The 25,817-nt window shown below is 38.5% G+C and overlaps 3 protein-coding genes across 3 annotated transcripts; 1 reads left to right on the forward strand and 2 right to left on the reverse strand.

The window, feature by feature from the left end:
• Nucleotides 1-3,752: 3,752 nt before the first annotated feature.
• Nucleotides 3,753-5,828, forward strand: LOC117289477 (fibropellin-3-like). The gene is made up of 4 exons (XM_033770615.1): nt 3,753-3,880; nt 4,352-4,471; nt 4,695-4,905; nt 5,391-5,828. The coding sequence occupies exons 1-4, from the start codon at nt 3,877-3,879 to the stop codon at nt 5,482-5,484; spliced, it is 429 nt and encodes a 142-aa protein (XP_033626506.1). The 5' UTR covers nt 3,753-3,876; the 3' UTR covers nt 5,485-5,828.
• Nucleotides 5,829-7,761: 1,933 nt separating this feature from the next.
• Nucleotides 7,762-13,418, reverse strand: LOC117289620. Its single transcript, XM_033770822.1, has 4 exons — nt 12,341-13,418; nt 10,666-11,082; nt 10,100-10,234; nt 7,762-9,162 (listed from the first exon to the last, which is right to left on the reverse strand). Exons 1-4 carry the CDS (start codon nt 12,417-12,419, stop codon nt 8,654-8,656), a joined length of 1,140 nt encoding a protein of 379 aa, XP_033626713.1. The 5' UTR covers nt 12,420-13,418; the 3' UTR covers nt 7,762-8,653.
• Nucleotides 13,419-15,483: 2,065 nt separating this feature from the next.
• LOC117289467 (coactosin-like protein) lies at nt 15,484-23,243 on the reverse strand. Its single transcript, XM_033770604.1, has 4 exons — nt 22,916-23,243; nt 18,973-19,061; nt 18,005-18,162; nt 15,484-16,057 (listed from the first exon to the last, which is right to left on the reverse strand). Exons 1-4 carry the CDS (start codon nt 22,999-23,001, stop codon nt 15,950-15,952), a joined length of 441 nt encoding a protein of 146 aa, XP_033626495.1. The 5' UTR covers nt 23,002-23,243; the 3' UTR covers nt 15,484-15,949.
• Between the last annotated feature and the right edge of the window lie 2,574 nt (nt 23,244-25,817).

Raw genomic sequence — 25,817 nt, forward strand, 5'->3', positions numbered from 1 at the left:
TCAGAGGCATACAACAAGTACAAACAAATACATATCCATTTATAGAAAAAGAGAGGGGGAAAGGAATTATGGGAAGGATCCAGAAAGAAGCGGGAAAATAACAGCCAATCAAAGTTTCTATTTCAGAAACAATATTGGTGGCTATGAACCAATAGGAGTAAAGTGGCGAGGACAAAGGATGTTTAGTATGAAAGGATGGATTACTGGACCATATTTCACCATGTAGAACACAACGGCCTCAGGTTATACCGTCTTGCCTTCTACAAAGGAACCTCAACAATCTCATTTCTGTTAAAACTGTAAACCAGAAGTCAAAGGCAAGCCGATCCAGCACACTTCCATCGATTGCCCTTTTAAACGCCAGATCACTTGTTAGGAGGACTGATGAATTGTCAACGATCCTGAATATTAATAAAATAGACATTGCAGCAGTTTCCGAAACTTGGTTTCCAGCTAACATTGACACTAGCCATTTGATTTTGACATCCCTGGCTTTAACTTGTATAGCAGACCAAGGAAACACAAGAGAGGAGGGGGTGTTGCCCTCTATGTACGGGAGAGTATACAAACAATAAATCTGCAGATCATTAACGTACCGGATGAACTTGAAGTCCAATGGATTTGGGCGCGACCCCCACGTCTACCAAGAACAGTTTCTGGGCTTTTAGTTGCCGTACTCTATCACCCACCATCATCACCGTACGAAGACTTACTTATTGAACACCTTGTTACAACACTGGACACGCTTCAAATAAAATACCCATCGTCTGGTATAGCCATCCTTGGTGACTTTAACAATCTCGACACTGATACCATCAGTCGGTTTACTGGTTTGGTCCAGGTTGTTTATAACAGTGATAAGCCGTGGATGACTCCTGAGATTAAAACTCTTATTGTTAAACGACAAAGGGCTTTTAACTGTGGTAAATTAAATCTTTGGAAAATACTTCGTAATAAGATCATTAGACTTATCAAGTTAGCCAGGTCTTCATTTTTCAGCTCTAATGTTTCAAAGCTTAGAGTTAGTAACCCTAGGCAGTTTTAGCACAAACAAATAAAGAAAATGCGTTGTGTTCTTGATAAACCAAATAATTCTGCTGTGTTGATAGCCACCGATTTTAGTAAGGCATTTGATAGAGTTGTCCACAATATAGTTATTAATAAATTTATTAACCTTGGGGTCAGAACTTCCTTAATTCCTTGGCTATGTGGATTTTTATCAGATCGTCTTCAAAAAATATACTTACAGTCAGAGTAAACAGAATTCGCAATTTTTTTTAAAAGAAAAACAACAAGAGGATAAAAATAGAGTGAACTGTTGATTATTTTTTGTTTACATATTTTTATAACCACCAATAGACAATGCATTATGGGCCTTGGCATGTTACTTATTCCTTAAAGACACTGGACACTATTGGTAATTGTCAAAGACCAGTATCCTCACTTGGTGTATCTCAACATATGCATAAAATAACAAACCTGTAAAAAGTTGAGCTCAATCTGTCATCGAAGTTGCGAGATAATAATGGGAAAAAAACACCCTTGTCGCACCATGGTCACACGAAGTTGTGTGCTTTCAGATGCTTGATTTCGAGACCTCAAATTCCAAATCTGCGGTCTCGAAATCAAATTCGTGGAAAATTACTTCTTTCTCGAAAACTACTCCACTTCAGAGGGAGCCGTTTCTCACGTACTACATAGTACAGTTTTATACTACCAGCCTCTCCCCATTACTCGTTACCAAGACATGTTTTATGCTAATAATTAGTTTGAGTAATTACCAATAGTGTCCACTGCCTTTAAAGCAACACCATAATAATTAAACTATTGCTTAAAATGTTAGGCTTGACGGAGATCAACATTTAGAGAATCAGCATTTCTGGTATTGAACCCATGTTTGTCAATAAACATCTCACTATCATTACAACAACATATTTTTGCATGGGGCTAAACAATTAACACATTTTTACATATATTGCAGGCTAGAAAGTAGACCATTTATAATCGGGCATTTGTACACGGTCAGTCAATCAAAGTCATGTTAATGTTTTTCGTTTTGAACCCGGATCTTTCACAATAATAATCTCGGAAAACAAAATGAAACTAAAAGTGTTCAAAAGTGCACCTTTACCCGGAAAACCTGAATCAACCAAAACAACCCGATAAATCACCACACACAAAAATCGGCTGTGTTGAACCCGGAAAAACAAAAATGAACATTAAATTCACCCAACACCAACCACTCCAAGCCCCACCAAACACTATCAGTCACTCTACCATCAACCCTTTTCACAATAACAAGTGCCTACATACATTAGTCTGAAGTTGTGTGCTTTCAGATGCTTGATTTCGAGACCTCAAATTCCAAATCTGCGGTCTCGAAATCAAATTCGTGGAAATTAATTACTTCTTTCTCGAAAACTACTCCACTTCAGAGGGAGCCGTTTCTCACGTACTACATAGTACAGTTTTATACTACCAGCCTCTCCCCATTACTCGTTACCAAGACATGTTTTATGCTAATAATTAGTTTGAGTAATTACCAATAGTGTCCACTGCCTTTAAAGCAACACCATAATAATTAAACTATTGCTTAAAATGTTAGGCTTGACGGAGATCAACATTTAGAGAATCAGCATTTCTGGTATTGAACCCATGTTTGCCAAAAAACATCTCACTATCATTACAACAAAATATTTTTGCATGGGGCTAAACAATTAACACATTTTTACATATATTGCAGGCTAGAAAGTAGACCATTTATAATCGGGCATTTGTACACGGTCAGTCAATCAAAGTCATGCTAATGTTTTTCGTTTTGAACCCGGATCTTTCACAATAATAATCTCGGAAAACAAAATGAAACTAAAAGTGTTCAAAAGTGCACCTTTACCCGGAAAACCTGAATCAACCAAAACAACCCGATAAATCACCACACACAAAAATCGGCTGTGTTGAACCCGGAAAAACAAAAATGAACATTAAATTCACCCAACACCAACCACTCCAAGCCCCACCAAACACTATCAGTCACTCTACCATCAACCCTTTTCACAATAACAAGTGCCTACATACATTAGTCTGAAGTTGTGTGCTTTCAGATGCTTGATTTCGAGACCTCAAATTCCAAATCTGCGGTCTCGAAATCAAATTCGTGGAAATTAATTACTTCTTTCTCGAAAACTACTCCACTTCAGAGGGAGCCGTTTCTCACGTACTACATAGTACAGTTTTATACTACCAGCCTCTCCCCATTACTCGTTACCAAGACATGTTTTATGCTAATAATTAGTTTGAGTAATTACCAATAGTGTCCACTGCCTTTAAAGCAACACCATAATAATTAAACTATTGCTTAAAATGTTAGGCTTGACGGAGATCAACATTTAGAGAATCAGCATTTCTGGTATTGAACCCATGTTTGTCAATAAACATCTCACTATCATTACAACAAAATATTTTTGCATGGGGCTAAACAATTAACACATTTTTACATATATTGCAGGCTAGAAAGTAGACCATTTATAATCGGGCATTTGTACACGGTCAGTCAATCAAAGTCATGTTAATGTTTTTCGTTTTGAACCCGGATCTTTCACAATAATAATCTCGGAAAACAAAACGAAACTAAAAGTGTTCAAAAGTGCACCTTTACCCGGAAAACCTGAATTCAATTCAACCAAAACAACCCGACAAATCAACACACACAAAAATCGGCTGTGTTGAACCCGGAAAAACAAAAATGAACATTAAATTCACCCTACACCAACCACTCCAAGCCCCACCAAACACTATCAGTCACTCTACCATCAACCCTTTTCACAATAACAAGTGCCTACATACATTAGTCTGACGATAACGCATTAAGAATTCGTCATGGGTAAGTAGAAAAGTTATTATCCTGAAGCTGAAATGTATGTTTTATTTGGTCAGTCAATCAACGTCAGAGTCGTCGTAGCAAGGTCGTTTTCTTCGTAAATGGAAGTGAGTTCGAATCCCAGTCATGACACCTGGGCCCAATTTCATAGACATGCTATTAAAAAGCACAAAAATTTGCTAAGCATGAAATTTCTTCCTTGATAAAAACAGAATTACCAACCAAATTTCCACATGATTATCAGGATAAGCAAACAACAGCTGAATACCAGTAACAAGCAATATGCAACAAATGGACATTTGATTGGTAATCCTGTTTTTATCGAGGAAGAAATTTCATGCTAAGCAGATTTGTGTGCTAAGCAACTCTATGAATTTGGGCCCTGTGCCCTTGGGCAGGGCACTCAAGCATAATTGCTGCGTAAAAGGTTAATATAACAACGAATTGTCTGCGTTTTGATTGTTTAATCTATAGCTGTCGTCTCCAGCATTCAAGGTACCTGGTACAATGAATTGGGATCTAAAGTGATCATCAACGCTGTTGGCCCTCTCGGGGTTTTCAGTGGGGAGTACCATACGGCTGTCGAAACTGACGGTAAGTTTGTTTGTTTTTTATTTTAATTTTTTCATTCGAGTAATAGTTATTGTTAGAGAATTGTTGTATTTAATCGAAATTTAACAATTTAATCGTCGCCAGCAGCAACGAAAATATAGATTGTTTCTTTAAAGGCACTGGACACTATTGGTAATTACTCAAAATAGTTTTTAGCATGATGATGATGATGATTAAAAAAAACATTTTGTTTTCAATTATTCAGAGGACGAAATACCTCCCACTCCGCTTGTGGGAAAAACCGCTGACACTGGTGAGAATGATACATTTGGCATGACCGTGGTGTGGCGGGGTGGCAGCTCCGTCACCAGCTGGACCGGACAGCTTCATGTCTGTGGCGGCGAAGAGACCCTCATGACTACATGGATACTGGCGTCAAAGGTGGAGACTTGTAAAGAGAACTGGGAGGCATACAGGTATAAACTGGGGGTTTAGACTGGTCCCCATCCAAAGGATGAGGAGATGTATTGGTTGAACAGGGCCAGCAAAATCATTGGATACAAAGTAGGCCAGTACATGTCACATCCATAAAATCAAATGTTTTATGTAAACGTGTACGTAGAAGTTGACTGCAAAATGAATGCGTGTTCACCAGTCGAATACAGTGCAGTCCGATCTTTGATAATTTTCATCATTGTTAGGGCAAACTTCTGGGGCGAACCACCCCCCCCCCCCCCCCCACCACCACCACCAAGAAAAAGAAAAAGAAATGAAAACACATTTTCATTTCCGTTTTATAAATAAATTAATGTAGATGATAATAATACGCAATTATTGATGTTATAAGAAAAAAATATGGTGTATAGTGCCATGCATAATAAGCAAAGCCTCAACCGACCAGAAATTAGAAATCAGTTTCCATATTATTAATTCTAACCTTATATCCCTTGCAATATTTCAGAATTGGCCAGGACTTGTTTAAAAGGTACAAGTTCAAGCATGACGACATCCATACCATGAGAGACTTGGCTCGTCGGCAAAAGGACGAAAAATAGACCGGAGAACGGATGTACTCGTATGGTGTTGCTGATCGAACAAAGGATTGACTAGCCTCTCTTTTAAAATACTAACAGTTTTAAAATTCAAGCATACAATACTTTTTATGGAACGATTTTTGTTTTTTTGATTTTTTTTGGCTGATTAGAACTAAACGGCTGGATCAATTTTTAGGGTTTTGGAGTATATTTTTGTTTCCTTTAAAACAAAGTATACTTTGAGTTGTTTAACCGTTTGATTTGTTTAGTCCTATTATAAATGTAGATGCATGCAATAAAACTAACATTTTTAAAGGTGGTTGTGTTTTTAGTAAATGTCCACAGATTTACATTAAACTTACAGGGTTTGAAGACAATGATAGCGGAAAGCTTCCCTTCAAACATTACAAACTAAGGTTCTGTAGTTTTTGAAAGATGATTAAGACAAGTTACAAAGTAATTTTCGTCTCTATAAGACGAAAATTATTTTAGCATAAACCATAGCATAACTGGTTAATGCGTTTTTACATGCTAAAACTGAGACGAAAATTATTTGTTTTACTCATTTCTCAAAAAAACTACAGCACCTCAGTAAGTAAAATTTCAAGGGAAGCTTTCTACATCATTATCTTCAAACTGTGTAAATTTAATGTAAATATGTGGACATTGTGTTTTGTTTTAGGAAAAGGTATATAGACCCTTCAATAGCGTTGTTTAACTATCTGAAATCTGGTCAATAATAATTTTCACCAATGCATGCAGTGAGTCAGTCCCAATCAGTCAATCAATCAATCAATCAATCATTCAAGCAATCAATCAATCATTCAAGCAATCAATCTTGACAGTTATTTAGGTGCCAATTCAAGAATCATACTGCCGGACAAATAGAACGTTTTAATGCATTTTATAAAATTACACCTTTGGTTTTTTAAACGTTTTATTCTTTTCATCCTATACAAATGTATAGTTGTAAACAGTAAACATTTACCTGTGCAAATTTAACTTCAAAAGGTGGTCGCGTTTTTGAGATTTCGCCGAAACTCCGGGAGCGAATATCGTCAACGCAGGAATAATATTCCTTATAAGGAATACACAATCTAATATTCAAACTTTGGGGGGAGGGGAGTTTTGTCTTTTTCTTACAAAGCCTGTCCAAAACTTCCGTAGGCCTACTTCTTACCACGTAAGGCTGTGTTGCCTTTAATTTTCAGAATTCTTACCAAGCGTGTACCAAGCGTGTACCGACCCTTTAGGGAGATTGTCACACCCTACGTGCGCCCCCCCCCCCCAACAAAAAAGGAGGAACTTTACAATGTGTTTTCTTCTTAGAAGTAGTTGTAACGGCTCTTTTTTCATCTGAACGGTGGACAAAATTTAGCTACTGGTGAGGGCAACAGAGGCCATGACCCAGTGGACTATGTTGCCCTTGTTCTTGGCATTTGTGCCCTTTAAAAGTTTCCCTAAAACGATTTCACAATAGAAATGCCCTAGACAAATTAAGCATGGCCTCGCCCTGTCAAAAGTACAATTCCAGGCTTGATTTTGTTTGAACAAAGTTCAAGTGAAATATGTTTACCCGAAACATGAAAGGATTGTTAGGTTAAAGTCATCGACGGCATGGCCAGAGTTCATCAGCCAAACTTCTTGAACAAAACCATTAGAGGCACCAAAATCATTTCTTTATCTCGTTTTTAGCTTCGCGAATTCAGTTCCATGAAGGAAGTTTAAGCTCAAAACAATTACTATATTTTGTTCAGAAAAGAGTTTGTTTGTTTTATTATATTTCTATAAGAAATAATTTAACAACATAAAAGAGTATTATCATGTGCTTATCATTTAGAGAAAATAGCTGAAAGATTGTATTGACTTTAAAACTTACAATTTTACAATGATTACAACCAAGGAAATTTGGAGTAGAAATGGGTTGTAGGTTGTAGGTTCTAAAAAGCTGACAGGTATTGGAACAAAATATCACTCAACATGGGTCATAAAAAAATACTGTCTTTAAAGGAACATGTTGCCTTGGATCGGGCGAAGTGGTCTATAAAAAGCGTTTATAACCGTTTGTTAGAAAATGCATGTACAATACAATGATCCACACAATTTGCCTCGAACTGCGTTGTTTTTATTTTACTTTGCGAACTAAGACGGTCGGCCATTTATGAGAGTCAAAAATTTGACTCCCATAAAAAAAATGGCCGACCGTGTTAGTCGACCAATTTTGAGGCGTGTTTGTGTGTATCATTGTATTCTACTTTTACAACATCTTTCCATCCATATGTATTTTATAACAAACGGTAATAAACGCTTTTCAAAGACCAACTCGGCCGATACTAGGCAACGTGTTCCTTTAAAAATAAAATGATTTCATATATTATTAAAGGCTTCTTTTAAATTTGCTATAAAATTATTCAAAGGCGGCTTTTTAAACAGGGATTTGTTTTGCATAAATGAATAAACCAAATAAAGATTTGTTGCTACTTATCAATATTATATTAAGCTTATTTTGATAATTTCTTATGCAATCATGTTAAACATTTTGGGACATGGCAGCAGCGTACTTACCGCGTCATTCCATCTCGGTAATGTGTGCATGCTCAAATTAACCTGGTAAGCCTGCTGCCACCTAGTGTTCAAAGTCTCCCAGTAGGGACTGAGAGATAAATACCTTTTGTTGTTTTATTTTCCTTTATTTAAAAGTACTTCCCTTTTTTATGTTTCGGCAACTTTGGGGCAGGCAGCGTTGTCATTCAATTATTACAGGTGATACTCAAGACAATAAAACATTCCCATGAAATATGCAAATTGCACATCGCGTGTGGTTTGAGCAAACATGGTGGACATCAAGCCTTTTGTGTTTGGGTCTGATGGTGTAAGTGACGCATACGCGTTTGTGCGTCTTCCTAGTGCACGTTTATCAGCCAAAGTGTCTGGTGAACATGTATAGTTGTACACATTCAAGCCGGGGCCCAATAACAAAAGAAGATACGGTCAACGGTTCGGTAAAGGTCCCCGGTTGGAAAACGTGTACAAAACCAATGGGAGCTGTTGCAAAAAAAGTTTGAGTAGGCCTCTATAAACAAAAGAGGGAGATTAGGACGTCCAAGGTTGCATACATACACGAACTTGTTTGCGTTCATGTAAATAGTAACTTTCACAAGGGGCTAATTCCTACAAAGTTTTCCACATGTCAATGATTTTCTAAGTCATTGTTAATGCTGGCCAGACGTGATCTCGATGTAGGTGTTGTACCGTCAGCCATCTGCAAGGATTCCTCAAACGGTCTGGGTAGAGTTGAGTACGGTGGGGGCGCCCCAGCTGGGTTCATAATAACCGGTGGATGGGGGTCCCTCGGGTAGTCTACTGCCCTCTCGGTAAACTCAAGATCGGTGTACTGATCTCCCTCTGAAGTGAACATCGGGGCACCCCTACCCGGGTGACTTGAATCTGGAGTCGGTCGACGCTGATGTTGTTGTCGTGGGGGCCCGCCGCCCTCTTGTGACGTGTTCCTTGATCTGGATTGACTGGACCGATGAGGGCGCCGCACGCTGCTTTCTCGGGCCCGCTTGGAGCGAACCCTTTTCGCCATGAGGGCTAGAATAGTGAAGATGATGATCGCGAGGAGCACCACCATCAAGATGACAATGATGACGATCACGGTGATCCCCAAGCTGCTCCCCGCGGGACTTGGTGTACTGGCTGTGTGTAAAACAAATGGGAAGGTCAACGGATGTCAGAGGTCAGAGTTCATTTCTCATATCAATGAACATTAAATCACATTTAACAATGAAAAAGAAACTTCAGAAAAGTTGTCCATCTTCTTAACCATGCTGAAATTCTACCTGATCTTGAACCTCTTCTGTAACAATTTAACAATGGTTATAGAAGAGGTTCAAGATCATACAAGTAGAATTCCAGAATGGTTAAGAAAATGAACAACTTTTCTGAAGTACTTTGCTCAATCGGGTGCAAGCCGTGAAGGATTGGAGACATTTTATTAGAACAACACTCTGCCCCGGGATTATAGTCATGATCGTGTACATAACAGGCATAAGAGCATTGTAAATAAAGTCTCCATGAGCCAAGCAATTACAACTTGGTTTCACATAGTAAAATAACCAGCAGCAATAACTGAAAGGGTCACCTAACAATAATACAACTTATAAGCACAAGGTAGAAATACAAACACATACTAAGGCCAAAAGCGTAAAAAAGTAAAATGTTATGTACCAAAAAAGACATTTAAACGAATTGTTACAGTATTTTGGGCAAGCTGGTGATGGTATTATTTCCTCTATCTTTCTGTGTTGCATTATTAACTAAGTTTAAACTTTGAAGGGGTTAACAAGGAGCCGGTGTGGCAGGAGATTCTGTCCCCGGAGTTTCAGCCCCTCCCAATACCGTACGGCGATCTGTGTTTAGAAACTTCTTCTGAAGGCGCCCTCTTTTAAAACATCTTCCATCAGCTGAGTGACGTACACCACAAAACAACCGTTAGTTAAGCATTTACATGACCAGCGTCGTTTGCAGTACAACTTCACTGCGCATGCCATACGTACACCACCAAACAACCACTAGTTTAGCATTGGTACTTGCGCAAACTTGACCCGTGTGTCTACTGTAGTTGGTGACTCACCTAAACATCTGGGATCGCCCTCCTCCGAGTAAGAAGCACTGGGGCAGTTCTGCTCTCCGTCGCACACCAGACTCTTGTCAATGCAGAACTGCGTATCGCGAGTCCCACTGACGTCACACTCATAGCAAGACCCATCTACGTTCAATTTAAATAAAATGATTCTTTGTAATAGCTAATTAACTTAATTCATGTTTTAGTTCAGCTAAACTGTCATTTGGTAATTTGGTTAACTAGTAGTACTTTAGTTATGTAGGTAGGTAGGTAGGTAGGTAGGTAGGGAGGGAGGAGGTAGCTAGGTAGCTAGTCAGCCAGTCACTCACTTGTCGCTCACTTAGTCGCTCACTTAGTCATTCACGTAGTCACTCACTCAGTCACTTACTCAGTCCCTTAGACAGACACTCAGTCACTTAGTCAGCCACGTCGCTACTTCGTCACTTGGTAACTCGGTCACTCAGTAACTTGGTAACTCCGTCAGTGACACACTTACTCTCGGTCGCTGAGTCAGTCACTCAGCCGGTCACTCACTCAATCTTTCAGTCACATAGTACTCAGTCATTTATACTTACCGGGTTCTGTTTTGAATGCTGTATAACTTATAGAAAAGGCACTATCTTCTCGAGACTGAACAGATCTCAGCGTTAGAAACACTTGGTTGCCAGTTGACTCAATGGGTTGGCTGGGTTTGACGAGGCCACATAAACCGTGGGGGAAGGTGGGTAAAAGTGACATAGCGCCCTCAGTGTTGCTCCCTAGAAACATCAGCCGATTTCCGCCTCCGCACGTGTTCACGTTGAGGTTTGTAAGTTTGACTTCGTTAACGGTAAGACTTAGTCTGGTGCCCGGTGGTGAGAACAGGGCCAGGCTGCAGTTGAGGTCGGGCGAGAAACGAGGTATGGAGGAGAACACCTGACCTGATAGTGTGCCCTCGATCGTGTCGCCACAGCCTGTGAAGTTTGCAGACCGTGTTTGCATGTCCATGTAAGCTTAAATTCGAGGGGAAAAAATAAGTTTATTATAGTTAAAGGGTCTAGGTACTTTTTGTAGGTCACACAACACAATGTCCACATTAACCAACACCGTATGAAGATAGCGATGGTAGAAAGCTTCCCAAGTCACCAAAATAATTTTCGTCTCAGGAGACGAACATTATTTTAGCATGTAAAAAGTATTTTGGTGACATTGTCTGCTTAAATGATTTTTTTCCCCAATTTTGCCCGATTTTAAAATAAAAATCAATTTAAGTGATATATGGCTACCAGTAAACAAGTAAACAACAATTAGTATAAACAATTGTTATTGGTTATGTTATTGTTATTATTATTGTAGGGTCATGTCACGTGAGAACAATTCAACCACAGTTCAAGGCCATCTCCAAATATTCAAACAATTTATCATAAATGAGACATTATTGTGGATAGTTGGAAATTGAGGGAAATTGCTAAACTGCTAAGAGTGTGTTTCTTTAGCATGCAGTGCAGTTAGTTGCTGGTGTGGCAAGAGATCCGGTCCCCGGAGATTCGGGTCCCCCATATGGGAAACTGTGTACAAACTTCTGCTGATAGCGCCCTCTTTTGAATCATCCTCCTCCAGCCCATGGTAGTTTTCCATTTAGGGGACAAAATCTCTAAAAGAAAGATTTCTCTTAGAGCACCGCCATCCAATTTGCTTCTCAAATGTGCCTCCTACGGGGTGCGACAAGGCCAAGATTATTCTACTTTCAAGGTAACCCGTACAACGCTTTGTGGGTTATAAACGCATAATTGGTAAACAAACAGAGACTTGAGTATCAATTGAAACTCGCATCATAAATAAAGAATTCAAATTTTGAGTTGTTACCCATACACACCGATGAGTGTTAGCAATGTACACTCAATACTTATACATGTACTAGTGGCATTAACAAACTGGGTCCAATTTCGTAGAGCTGCTTAAGCGCAAAAATAGCTAAGCAAAACAAACCTATAAATGCTTACCAGGATAAGGTTACCAGCAGCACTACCATGTCACATGTACATTTTGAGACTGGTATCCTGCTCATTTCTGATAAGAAACGTTGAATATTATTCTGTATGTTCTGCTTAAGCACCTCTATGAACTTGGACCCTGATCTCAGGCACTTCGTATAATGATCTGCAGCTAATAAACTACTCTTAATGTTTAACTCTTGTTTCTCATTTAAAAGAAAATAAATGATTGACATAGATTCTAAGCAATACATTGGTATCTATAACGTGTACTCACCAACAGACCGGGTACGTACTGTGGTCAGCAAGCAAGCCACAAAAGTCCACATCACGTTCATCTGACCTGTCCTTTTCATGTTTGAGAAAATTATATTGTCCCTGACGTTTCGATTACCAACAACAAGTTTTTTGGCTAGGGCCGATATTCCACGGCCGTTTGCTGTATCTTTTTGGGTTGGCCAAGGTAGCCAGTCAATATTGGTGGGAGGGACAACACAACAATTAAGTAGCCAAAATCAATTTTAAGAAGTTTGAATTTTTAGTGTAGCGTTGTGTAATCCAGTATTACCGTGGAGGTACAACATACTGAACTGTATATACAGACGTTTGAGGTCCACGGCCAAGGAGCGATGCCGTGCGTAATCCAGTAGCTGAATGTAGCCACCTGTTCAATGCTTTCTGCGTAACACCGGTAGCTGCAATGTTGCTGACGACCTGCGTAATACTAGTAGCTGTAAACTTGATTGGAATCATCTGCGTATTCCGGTGACTGAATGTTCCTGTCATTGGTTCCAATAAACTATAAACCAAGAATGATTTCCGCACATTCCGGTAGCCCTGTGTCCGTTGATATAACAGCAGGTGTTCCATCAATGTTTACAAGTTAACATTAAGTTTACGTCCGCCATAGTAATTGTACATACAAAATGTGTCTGCCTTTATCAGATGAATTGTTGCGTTACAGTTTTATCTTCAGAATGAGCAAATGAGTCACTAATAATCCATCGAGAATGACTAAACGTGGTTCCCCTCCATGCAAACCAATGGTGTTTAATACTCACTTTTCAATCACTTGAAATACCATAATAACTCAAAGGAGAGCTTCACACACAAAACATACACATTGAATCGATATTCTACTGGATACGTGGCTCTGTTCCCTTGAGTTTTTGAGTTTTCACACCGTGACGCAGAGTTTACGGGCACACCTTGGCACAACAGCTCAACCAAACGATATTCTACTGGATACGTGGCTCTGTTCCCTTGAGTTTTTGAGTTTTCACACCGTGACGCAGAGTTTACGGGCACACCTTGGCACAACAGCTCAACCAAACGGCCTTGGCACAGGGGTGTTCCACAACGTTCATAATTATTTAGTCATAAAATATCCCAACTTTCGATTGTGGGGTATTTTCATTCAGTTAGTTTACAAAATAAACAAAAGTGAACCTCTATACGGATGTTTTATGCCCACTAGTAGTTTAATTGAATACCAAGGTGACCATGGGGGTTTAACAAATCATGGTTGATTTGACACTGAAACAGCCGTTGGATTTTATTCCGATGGGGTTAAACATTAACAATGGTTCACCTTAAGGTAAATCTGCGTATTATTGTTGATTTACTTTCCCTTTGTCCTGTGTTGGATTCAACGAGACAAATGGCGTTTTGTTTCCTCGTCTGTTGAGACCAGGACAGCTGAGTTTGTAGAACGGATTTCAACGCGATAGTGGTGTTCATAAAAATGTCCAGTAAACAATGTTCCAAAACATGTAGACCTTTGTTTATCGAAACATTAATGAAAGCTATCTTGGTGTCATTCCTTTCCTATAAATGGGCATCCAACTGATTTGAATGCCCTTATTGGGGTTGGATATATCGCCCTAAACGATGACGTCAATACGATGACGTCAAACGATGACGTCAATTTGCACAAAGACTGGGCTAGACTCCTCTACGCAAGAGTGATTCGCGGATGATTCACGCAAACAGTATTATTACTCCGATTGGAATGCGATCACCCTTAAGTGTAGCCTTTTTTCGAGGCTTTGGCTTGAACAGCTTCATAGAGCCGATATATCCCAAGCGACTGGAAGGAGAGACTACACAGTCAAAGCCACGAAAGGCCTTGACGAAAGTCTACCTTCAGTGCCGCAGGCATGAATGAACGTTTCGTCACAAACTTCATAGATTTTGGGATTTTCCCTATATCAAAAGTTGATGACAATCCTACGAATAAATGTCTTTTTGCGGTGTAAAATTGTGATAGCTTTCCCCCTGACTTCTAAAGATGAACCGTTTGAGAAACATAATTTTTAAGTTTGAGTGGTCAGTGAAGGTTCGTTTACCCACTGGATTTTTTTAAACATAGACTGGACCGCTGCTTCGTGGGAATTCCCCATTGACTCGTTCACAAACGAGCCTAAATACTAGCGGTTTGTCGTGTAGCAAGTAATCATATTTTAAACACCAATAATGTATAGCCTTTAGCTACCGGGCAACCTCGGTAGTCTAGTTGGTAAGACACTGCTCTAGAATTGCAAGGGTCGTGGGTTCGAGTCCCACCCGAGTAACATGCATGTGATATTTCTTCACAGGACTCGGGAAAGTACTGAGTATACAGTGCTAACACACATCGGTGTATGGGTAAAAACTAAAAATTAATAAACACCAATACAGTCACGAGCCCGCCCCTTGAATGGTAAAGTCGATAGGCAATCTGAAAAACTGTAGGATTGATATTAGTTAAATCATCCCTCCGTTTATGACTTGTATATTGAGATAAGTATCTTGTCTGTTGTCAAATAACAGGGTTTCGTTATAACGTACCAAATGAACTATATTTTGCACTTTTTTTCTTCTTTTTGTGTGTGCAAACAACGGACAGGTTTCACAATGAATATACAATGACTGTTAACATTCGTATCAATCTTTTATTATACAAGTTTCAAATACTCTACTGATGCATTAAGTAATATTTTTCACAGAGTGTATAATTAGGAATCTATACAAACATTACATAAACAAATTGTTATGGACAACTCGTATTATTGGTTTAAAATACAAATGAGTTTTATCAATTTACGGTTTCCTTTAAGGGAAGGTACACTATTGGTAACTGTCAAAGGCCAGTCTTCACACTTGGCGTATCTCAACATACGCATAAAACAACAAACCTGTGAAAATTTGAGCTCAATTGGTCATCGAAGTTGGGAGAAAATAATGCAAGAAAAAACACCAATGTTGGACGAATTTGTGTGCTTTCAGATAGGAATGAAAGACTTCTAGCTGGAAGTCTTTTATTATTGTAGTGAGAAATTACCTCTTTCTCAAAATCTATGCTACTTTTAGAAGGAGCTGTTTCTCATAATGTTTTATACTATCAACAACTCTCCAATGCTCGTTACCAAGTATGTTTTTAAGTTAATATTTGTTTTGAGTGATTACCAATCGTGTTCCTTCCCTTTAAGACCTATTTTGAATTAAAATATTTTTATGGAAAAGCCGATGAAGAAATGTCGAGCTACAGTCTGTTCTAGGCTATATTAATGATATAATCTAAATCATTCCGTCGTTTCACCTATTATTACGTCATGAAAATTTTACAAAATTTCAAGGTAGGAATCTAAACAAACAAACAAACAAACAAACAAACAAACAAACAAACAAACAAACAAACAAACAAACAACCTATAACCAACAATATGTTTACACAGTAAAGCGTCGTGCACTGGCTATGGCTAGCCATGGCTGCTGACTTCGACATCAAATAACCATAATATGCAAATACAAACACGCACATTCAGTCACTGATGTTGTAGACAAATCCATTGTTTTATTCAATGAGTTAGTAAATAATAATGCCCTTGAAACACCGCCCTCTATCCTATCGGGCAGATCCGTAGTTTGCGCCACCGGCGTTTTTTAGAAGTGTTAAGACATTTTCTTCGGCTAGATCGTCTGCTTCGTCAGCTAAGACTTCCACGCCAAAATTCTGAAAGATGGACACAAGACAAAATGAGATCATTGAAAACATTGTGGATTTAGCTGAACTTCAAACACTGCAATCCAATCTCCCTTATTTATATTTCTCCCAATTCTCTGATTACTTTGTCAGCACTTATACTGTTATTCGTCACACCGTGGAGAAATGGTTCAAGAACTATTACATGTATAATAAGGCAATGGACACTACTAGTAATTACTCCCCCCAAAAAACATTGTTAAACGGTTCCTCTTAACGGTTTTGTAGTTTTTTTTAGGACGAGCTTATTTCTCACTCAAATAATAAAATAGTTTTATAAGGTATCTGAAAGCACACAAATTTGTGCAACAATGGTGTTTTTCTTGCATTCTTTTCTTGCAACTACGATGACGAATTGAGTCTAATTTGTCATAGCACAGACTTGTTATTTATGAATATGTTGGGATACACCCAAGTGAGAAATACTGGGCCCAATTTCATAGAGCGAGTTAATAAGAACATATTGCTTAAAGGCAGTGGACACTATTGGTAATTTCTCAAAATAATTATTAGCACGAAACCTTTCTTGGTAACGAGTAATGGGGAGAGGTTGGTATTATAAAACATCACGTGAGAAACGGCTCCCTCTGAAGCGGAGTAGTTTTCGAGAAAGAAGTAATTTTCCACGAATTCGATTTCGATACCTCAGATTTAGAACTTGAGGTCTCGAAATCAAGCATCTGAAAGCACACAACTCCGTGTGACAAGGGTGTTTTTTCTTTCATTATTATATCGCAACTTTGACGACCGATTGAGCTCAAATTTTCACAGGTTTGTTATTTTATGTATATAATGAGATACACCAAGTGAGAAGACTGGTCTTTGACAATTACCAGTAGTGTCCACTGTCTTTACAACATCATTGTCTACTAAGCAGAATACCAGTCTCACATTGTACATGTAACATGGTAGTTTAGCTGGTAACCTTATTCTGATGAGCATAATGTTGTTATGCTTGGCTATTTTTTGTGCTTAAAGTAGCGCTATGAAGTTGGGCTCCGGGTCGTTGACAATTACCGAAGGTGTCCGGTGCCTTTAACCAACACCGTGTAATGAGGAAGTGTTCCTCAAGGTAACTCGATGAAGGAAGTTGCCATAATGATAATGGGTGGTATTTCATCTCGCACCATCACACATGCAGAGAGAAAGGAAACTATATAAGATTTCCTGCTGGTGTTAGACTGTTATAAAGCTCTAGGAGGGAGATAGTGTGATGATGGTCAATTTAATGTGAATAAACATGAGCATGGGGAGAGCGTACCTATCCAGCAGTAGACTAATATACATTTATATAGATATATGTATGTCGTTGTCAAAAAAAAATTCAGTCATATCAGTTTACGTTATAGCTATCCCAATGTAATTGAATCCGATCAAATCAAACTTGATTAAAACAAACTAAACTCAACTGGATGAAAAGCACATTTTTAAGCAAAACATATCAGATCAATATGATTCACACAAAAAAAAAATTACATCAACCAAACCAAATTAAATAAAATCAATTACAAATAAATAAATTAAATTAAATCAAAATCGTCTGACGAATCGATTTATAGATCGTGCCTCAAATGAACCAAGATTAAAGGAACACGTTGCCTTGGATCGGTCGAGTTCTGTTTTTACCTCTTCGACTAACACGGTCGGCCATTCGTGGGAGTCAAATTTTTGACTCTCATTAATGGCCGACCGTGTTAGTTCGCGACGTAAAAGGAAAACCGTGCAATTTTGATTGATACTTGTGTGGATCATTATATTCTACTCTTACGACATCTTTCTAACCATATGCATTTCATAACAAACGGTTTCAAACCCTTTTTATAGACCAACTCGTCCGATCCAAGGCAACGTGTTCCTTTAAATTCATTTAAATCAGAAACTAAACTAAAGTCAATTCAAATCATAATTGATACTTACGGAAAATATGTTTTTAACGAAGCTTTTGTCCGTGCTGACTTTAGCCTTGGCAAGAGCTTTTACATTTGGTCCAATCCATGTAATGAAAGCAAACTTGCTTCGTTTGCTCATTTCATCCCCAGTCTGGTACCGGACATAGGCATACACCCTCTGGTCATCTAAAGAAAAAAAGGAACCCAAACAAGTTACATTTAAATTACAATTCCCTTCGAGCTATGCATGCAGTGTATTGTTCACCGCTCAACATTTTCTGGTGGTTTGCTTTTCAGATGCTTAGAGAAAAAAATGTAACTACTGGCAAGTTTTTACAAAATGATGTTCCCTTGCTGTTGGTAGCCTAATGTCTAAAGGTTTGAGGGGATGTTGCTGTACTCTCATACATAAAACATTGTCAAGCTTAACCATCAACCCCCCTCCCCCCCCCCCCCCCCCCCGCTCAGAAATTAAAGGAAACGTCGCCTTGGGTCGGTCGAGTTGGTCTTTGAAAAGCGTTCTGTAACCGTTTGTTATAAAATGCATATATGGGTAGAAAGATGTTGTAAAAGTAGAATACAATGATCTACACAAATATGCCTCGAAATTGCGTGGTTTTCTTTTTACCTCGTCGACTAACACGGTCGGGGAGTCCATTGACTCCCATAAAATAATGGCCGACCGTGTTAGTTCGCGACGTGAAAGGAAAACCGTGATATTTTGAGTAATACTTGTGTGGATCATTATTTTTATTCTACTTTTAAAACATCTTTCTAACCATTATGCATTTCATAACGCTTTTCAGAGACCAACTCGTCCGATCCAAGGCAACGTGTTCCTTTTAAGTCCGCACACCATCCTTGTCCACCCCTATGGATTTTCATATCTCCAGAAAAAGGGTTCCGATAAGTATGAAACAAAAGTATTTACAAAAGTTGTAACCAGACGTTTGCGAAAACTGTCATGAGACGCACTTCAAACTTGAACTGTGTTACCTTTTGCAGCGTCTAGGAATTCACTGTAGTCGGTTCCGCTTCCAGTTAGATCAATCTTTTTACCGTCATCTGGATACGAAGCTATACACCTGAAGAAAAGAAAGAAAACTAATTTTAGCATGGAAATTTGTATCGGGGATGTTCTCGATACCTCCGGATACTCGTATGACCTCTATTTATTTTGTCTCATAGCACATTTTAAAGTCGAGAATAAATTATATCCAAAATCCCAAAATCACAGTTGAAAATTCCAACAGTATCCAACAGCACAGGTGCCAAAAACAACAAAAATAATTTTATATACATACTGGGTCAGGATCGACACGGGCTCGGAAAAGTTGGATTGTTTTTGAGTTTTTTTAAATACATCTTTGGGGGTTAATTGAACGCAGATTCCGGGTCAAATTGACCCAAAACATTGGTCAAGGTCACTGTATAACCCGGAACCCGAGTCAAACTTTGATCCAGAACTTGAGAATACAGTGGAAACGTTGATTTAATCTCCAAACGCAACCTCTCTTTCAGCTCAACCTCCTATAGGTAACTGTAGAATGGGTTTGTTTATTGATGAGTTTATGCCCCCTAAACATATGTACATTAGAATTTAGCGACATAACTATTTGACTTTAGATAACGAATCAAAACATAGGTGCATGTTTAAAAATAAAAAATGAGCTTAAATTATGCAGGCAGGCTTAATACATTTTTTATCGTATAAAAGCAAACTTATATTTGGACTAATCATGGAGGCGGACTAATTAAAAGTTAAAACATGTTTGACCCAAAAAAAAACAGATTGTCAGCTGAGAAATGAAGGAAGTTGTATTCACATTGTGCCATGCGTATCATGAAGGGTTTTGTATTGTGATAATTATAGGTGTGGGTGACTATACTAAACGACTGAGTGGGTAAAATTTACAGAACAGTTAACTTGGAAACAAAAATGGTCATGGAATATAAGTTGTGTTTTAGAAATCAAAATTCAGTCGACTCTCATTAAACAAGGTGAATACTGGAAGGAAAAACTGAACGTTGTTAGAAGAGGATATCATCAGTAAAACAAAGAAACACGGAAATTAAATTAAGGACTTCGGAATGTATTCTTTATAAGCAGAACCTCCTCGAGAGCCACTCTAATTAGTGTGTTTATCTCAGTTCATTCATGCTGTAGTATTTTGTTTTCCCTTTTCTTTCCTTTTTGAGGGGGGGGGGCTGCCACGCTCCAGACAGATTAAATAATCGAGCAAATAAACTTACATTCAATTTCCTTAATGCGATGCTTTCGTAATCGGGTTACGGTCTGAAATGTTGTAGTTTTAATTTAAAGGCACTTGGCACTATTGGTAATTACCAAAAATAATTGTTTCATAAAAAACTTACTTGGTAACGAGCGATGGGGAGCTTTTCATAGTATAAGACGTTGTAAGAAACGGTTCCCTCTGAAGTACAAGTAAAGTAGTTTTTGAGAAGGAAGTCATTTCTCACTAAAATATTTGAATTTAATTCGATACCTCGTCAGCTGAGGTCTTGAATTCAAGCATCTGAAAGCACACAATTTCTTTCGTGCGACAAAGGGTTTTTTTCCCTCCATTGTTCCTTCGCAACCAATGGGCCCAATTTCATAGAGCGGCTAAGCACAAAAATTTGCTTAGCATAACATTTCTGCCTTCTTTTGACAAAACCAGGATTACCAACCAAATTCCCACGTGGTTTTCAGGGTAAGCAAACAACAGCTAAATACCAGTAACAAGCAATATGCAACAAATGAAAACTTGGTTGGTAATCCTGTTTTTATCAAGGAAGAAATTTCATGCTAAGCAAATTTTTGTGCTTAGCAGCTCTATGAAATTGGGCCCAGGTGAGACGACTGGTCTTTCTGGTAATTACCAAAAGTACCCAGTGCCTTTAAGGTTGTTACTCCAAATACCTTTGATGATTGTTGTTTTTGAAGGCCTATGTTTTTTTTCTCTTCAGACACAGACTAATATTTATTTAGTTACCAAACCAGTTGAAGCGGCTGCATAAGTGCCATTATCAATAACATCCTTTAAACAATTTTAGGTTAATACTTTATTATTGAGAAGTGATCAATTAGAATGCCGATTCACAACTCGGTCGTGCCTCAATTTCTTCGGGGTTTGTATGAAGAATGAAAATCTAAAGTTGCGTCAGGCGGTATATTTAGAGGACAGGCTTCATAGTTTTAATAAATTCAGCTAGCCCTGTGTTGGACAGCATTTAATTCGAGAGAGTGACAACAAAGGTGACAAATCTTGGCTTCATTATTGCGCTACTTTGAGATCAAAAGCTGAGTAAGGGCATATCACAAATAGATTTGCTCCAGATTGTTTCAAGATTATAATAATAAAAAACAACATCACCTTTCTCGTTTGTTCCTTGAGCATGGTTTTGTTCGAATAAAAATATTTGTTTGTCGTTTGCTTATTTCTTTCTTTGTTTATTGTCATGCTTTCAATATTGTTCATATTTACCAAACACTTAAACTTTGATCACACAGTTTAAAATTGTTTGTTTAACCTCACCATATTTAAAGGGTCGTCACTTTTATACTTTGTCCATGGCTGCGATGCGTTTAATCTTATTCATAAAAAAAAACCTGTTTATAAATCAATACTATAATGCTGGTTTGTAAAACATGGGGTATTTGTATGCACTAAACTATCACACATCAGTGTAGAGGTAAAAACTACTTCACTCCGAAAGCAGTTAACTCATTTAAAATGCTTTTGCTTTTCATTTATTGGAATTACAATAGTTATTCACAGGTGACACTTTCCATAGTCTATCTGTGCTCACCGATAGGCTAACAAATTTACCCATTATGGGAATTAACTCTAGAATGGTGTTTAAAAAAACGCCAAACCACAAACAAAAATATACTATTCCCTAAAATAAAGACAAACTAAGAGATTGGTAATCGTTGTGAACGGCTATACTTTTAACCCTGCCTTTTACGTCTACGTTATAGGCTATAGGCCTAAACTTACTAAAAAGTGCGTTAAATCCGCAAAACCAAACACTTTTGAAAGTGGTGCGTGCTCCTCGAAGTAAAGATACACTATGAAATTGATCTGAATTATGAATATTTTTTTATAAATATACTGTTAAACCCTTTGAACACCTTATGTCTACATCTAAGCCTATTGTGTAGACTTTTGTTTTGAGAGCAGCATACCAAATTTTTCTTGATTTAATTGTGCAACTTTACTCAAATACTTGGAATACTTCTAACATTTATTGGATTTTAAGTTTAATGCATTTTTTTTGTTATACTTGACGAATAAACAATTTAACTTAACTCAATTCAATAAGTGTCCACACTCTTTGATTCTCACGCAGTATGGGTTCATTGTTATTGGAACTTCCTTTAATATCACTATATTATTATACACTAGATCGAATAGACCCGCCCACTCATCCCTACGGTGGTATAGGTCAGTACACTCACAAAACAATCAATATTATATAGACCTATCCACGTTGTTGTCATCAAAATGTATTGATAAAGGTTTAAGTTTTAAAGGAACATTACAGAATTAGTGAGACAATATTAAATTCGACTAAGATCTAATATCTTGTTACAATTGACACGATAAATGATGATGATAGTGGGAAAATCCGTTAAAATTATTGTGTTTATTTGATGAGAAATAAATCAAACTAATTTCCCAAATTGCTCAGTGAGCGTTTTATTCAATTTTCTTTATAATCGAAGTCATGCAAAATGTGTATTATTGATTGTTAAATATTTTCTCGTGACCCAGATGGCCGATCGAAACTTCAACAGGTTTGTCAGTTTATGATGGATAATGTAAACGATGGATTTCATAAAGTACTTCACTGCTAGCAACTGTGATGTTACCAAAGCACAATTCTGTTATGTTCATTTAAACACTATTAGAGTTTGAGTTAATGTCCTTACCACCGTGTTTCAGTACTGTCGCTCCGTACATCCATATACGCCTCGTGTATTTTCGACTTGGCCTCTGCACTAACGGGTGACGCCATTTTGTACAACTGTGTCAGAACTGATGAGATTAACCACACAATTGAAGTCTCTTCCAGCGAATTTATTGTCCCACTACTGAATGGAATACAAAAAGGAACTACTCAGCAGACAACCTTCAAGCCAAACGGAACTACACAGACCATGATAAGGTGGGTTGTAACGGATTCAGGAAGTCGGGTTCCGGTCGCATGCTTTACCTAATATGCACCTCTGTGTGTGCGTGGATGCGGAACCAGACTTCACGGGATAGTTTTCTGCCCCTCCCACCAGTCTGTGTGAATAAACTGATAACGTGGGTTTTAATGCACACAATAGGGTCCCGGTTTGTGATCGCGTTTTACAACCAGAGCCTTTTGTGATTGATGTTTACACGTGTTTAGTAATACAATGTACATCGTGTAGAATACCTTGGAACCTATGACCAGAACTAAATTAATATCGTATAGTTTCTCAATTAAAGGTACACTCTGACATTTTAAAGAGGGTGTCTTTGATGAGTGTGCTTGGATTTAACTGATATCATAGAGTAAGGACTAGCTGATATGATGTGAAATCAAAGATACTGTAATTGCCTATACCCATATCATTGGATGCAGAGACATCTCCTTTGGAGGCACTGCCATGGACACTATTGGTAATCGCACAAAATAATTTTTAGCATAAAAACTTACTGATTGTTAATGATCAATGGGGAGCTGTTGGTAGTATAGCACAATGTAAAAAATGGCTCCCTCTGACGTAGTTTTCGAGAAAGAAGTAATTTTCCACTAAAATATTTGAACTTGATTTCGAACTACATTTTGAGGTTTCGAAGAAAGCACACAACCCACGTGTGACAAGGGTGTCTTTTCTTCATATCTCGCAAATTCGACAACCAATTGAGACCATTATTTCCATAGGTTTGTTATTTTTTTATGCACATATTATGTTGGGATACATCAAATGAAACTACTTTTTACGAAATTCCCCTTTAACATGCACAGTCATTGAAAAACGCACTACATAATCTTTAAAAATAACAAGTTCGCTTCCTTTATTCTTTCATGAAAACGGCCGGAACAACATGACACAATTCCAGCTTTCTGTGAGACTGGGTGTGAAGTAATTTTACAGTTCATTAAAAACGTGATACATTGGACAGCAGGCGCGCTGTACCCGGCGAGTGTTCCCGCCAAAAGCTAAATGACGATCGCCATCTTGAAAATAGCAACAACAAAAAAGCACAACTCGATTAAAGAGAGCTTTGGGTTCGATTGGGTTAGAGTAGGCCTCTGTCTTTATCCGTTAGCAATGTATACCTGCTACTCAGATCCATTGATTCCATTAGATGCAATGATATCATTGGATATTAAAGTGCAGTGACTAAAAGACCGTATCTGTGTTTGTTTTCATTGGTCCGAGGTCACCATGGAATGGACGACCAATCAAAACACAGAATATGGAAAGCTTACTTTCGGTCCCTGCTTGTCCACGTGCGTGGTATAATGTATACAGTACATACATGTGGACGTACATGCATGTATAATGTTGGTGTAGAATTTTTGACTGCGTATCTCAATAGGTACATTCGATTAGCTTCCCTGGGTCGAGCCCGCGGTCTGCCCCCGCGGTGCGTTCGAAAAGCTTTGACGTCATTCCAGGGGCTCACCCGGGTCAGCCCCATGTGCACTGCTTGTGGAGTGGGTCACTTGGGGGAAGGCCCCAGGTGCATGACGTCACCACGGGAGGGTAAGTGTGATCGTTCGATAGCTCTTGTCAGGGGCTCACCCGAGTGAACACTGCGGGGTAGACCAAGGGAAGCCAATCGAACGCAACCTTCGTGAAATGAATATAGGTCAAAGGTGAGTGTACACGCTGGCTTGGGGCCGGTGTCTGCCTGGCGTGAATAACGGGCCTCGAGGTGTTCTGTCAGATGTTCAGGCAACGATCGGGTTAGCCTGAACGTCCGACGTCATTCTTCGAGGCTCATGAATAACGCCAGAGAACAGCCTCAAAAGATTGCAAAACCGGCGTGAAGTTTGACCTCTGACCTCGGTCATTTCACATTACAGATACGCAGTCTAAATCCATTGCGGACTAAAAGCAGTTGCTATTTGGGCATCTATGTCACAGCACGTATCAAACGATATCATTGTATCCAATGGAATCACTGCATCTAGCGGGATAAAGACAGGGGTCCAGTCTACGATCGGGTGAGTTGTGTAGAGTTGTTATACCGCCCTCTACTGATCAGTGAGCACATGGAGGGAAAATTCACCCATTGTGAGAAAAAAAAATCATGAAACGTACAAATCAGTTTTTCTAGTGTCCCAGTGGTTAAGCCTAAACACCAAATGTTGGCGACGAGGATGAAAGGATAAACTGTCAAGCAAGCTAGGGTGAGTTGCCGAAGATTTATTGGCATTTTGAGCTCTGGTAAAAAATCATCTGGACTGGTGAATTCAAGAGGACGTAATCAAAGCAAACCCGTTTGTTGTCAAAAGACTTTGAAAGTAAAGGAAACTTTTAGCCTTCTTTTTAAGACCTTGGTCTGATTTTTGAAAAGTTGTTGAGAAATTCAAATAACGATGCTATGATTATCATTCAAGCAATTTTGCAGTTATGCAAGGACATTTTGCAGTGCATTCAAGGAGAGACATTTAAAGGATGCATCAATTCAACCTGTTTTGTTTTACCTCAAAAGAAATTCTTTTTTAGAAACATCTCAGCTAGAAGAAAATTCATTTGTTTTCCTTAATCTAAAGGAGGGGGGGGTAATGTAGAGTTGTTATACCGCCCTCTATTGATTATAGGTGTTTACAGTTTCTACTCCAAT

Source organism: Asterias rubens, chromosome 4, assembly GCF_902459465.1.
Source record: "Asterias rubens chromosome 4, eAstRub1.3, whole genome shotgun sequence".
Classification (NCBI taxonomy): domain Eukaryota; kingdom Metazoa; phylum Echinodermata; class Asteroidea; order Forcipulatida; family Asteriidae; genus Asterias; species Asterias rubens.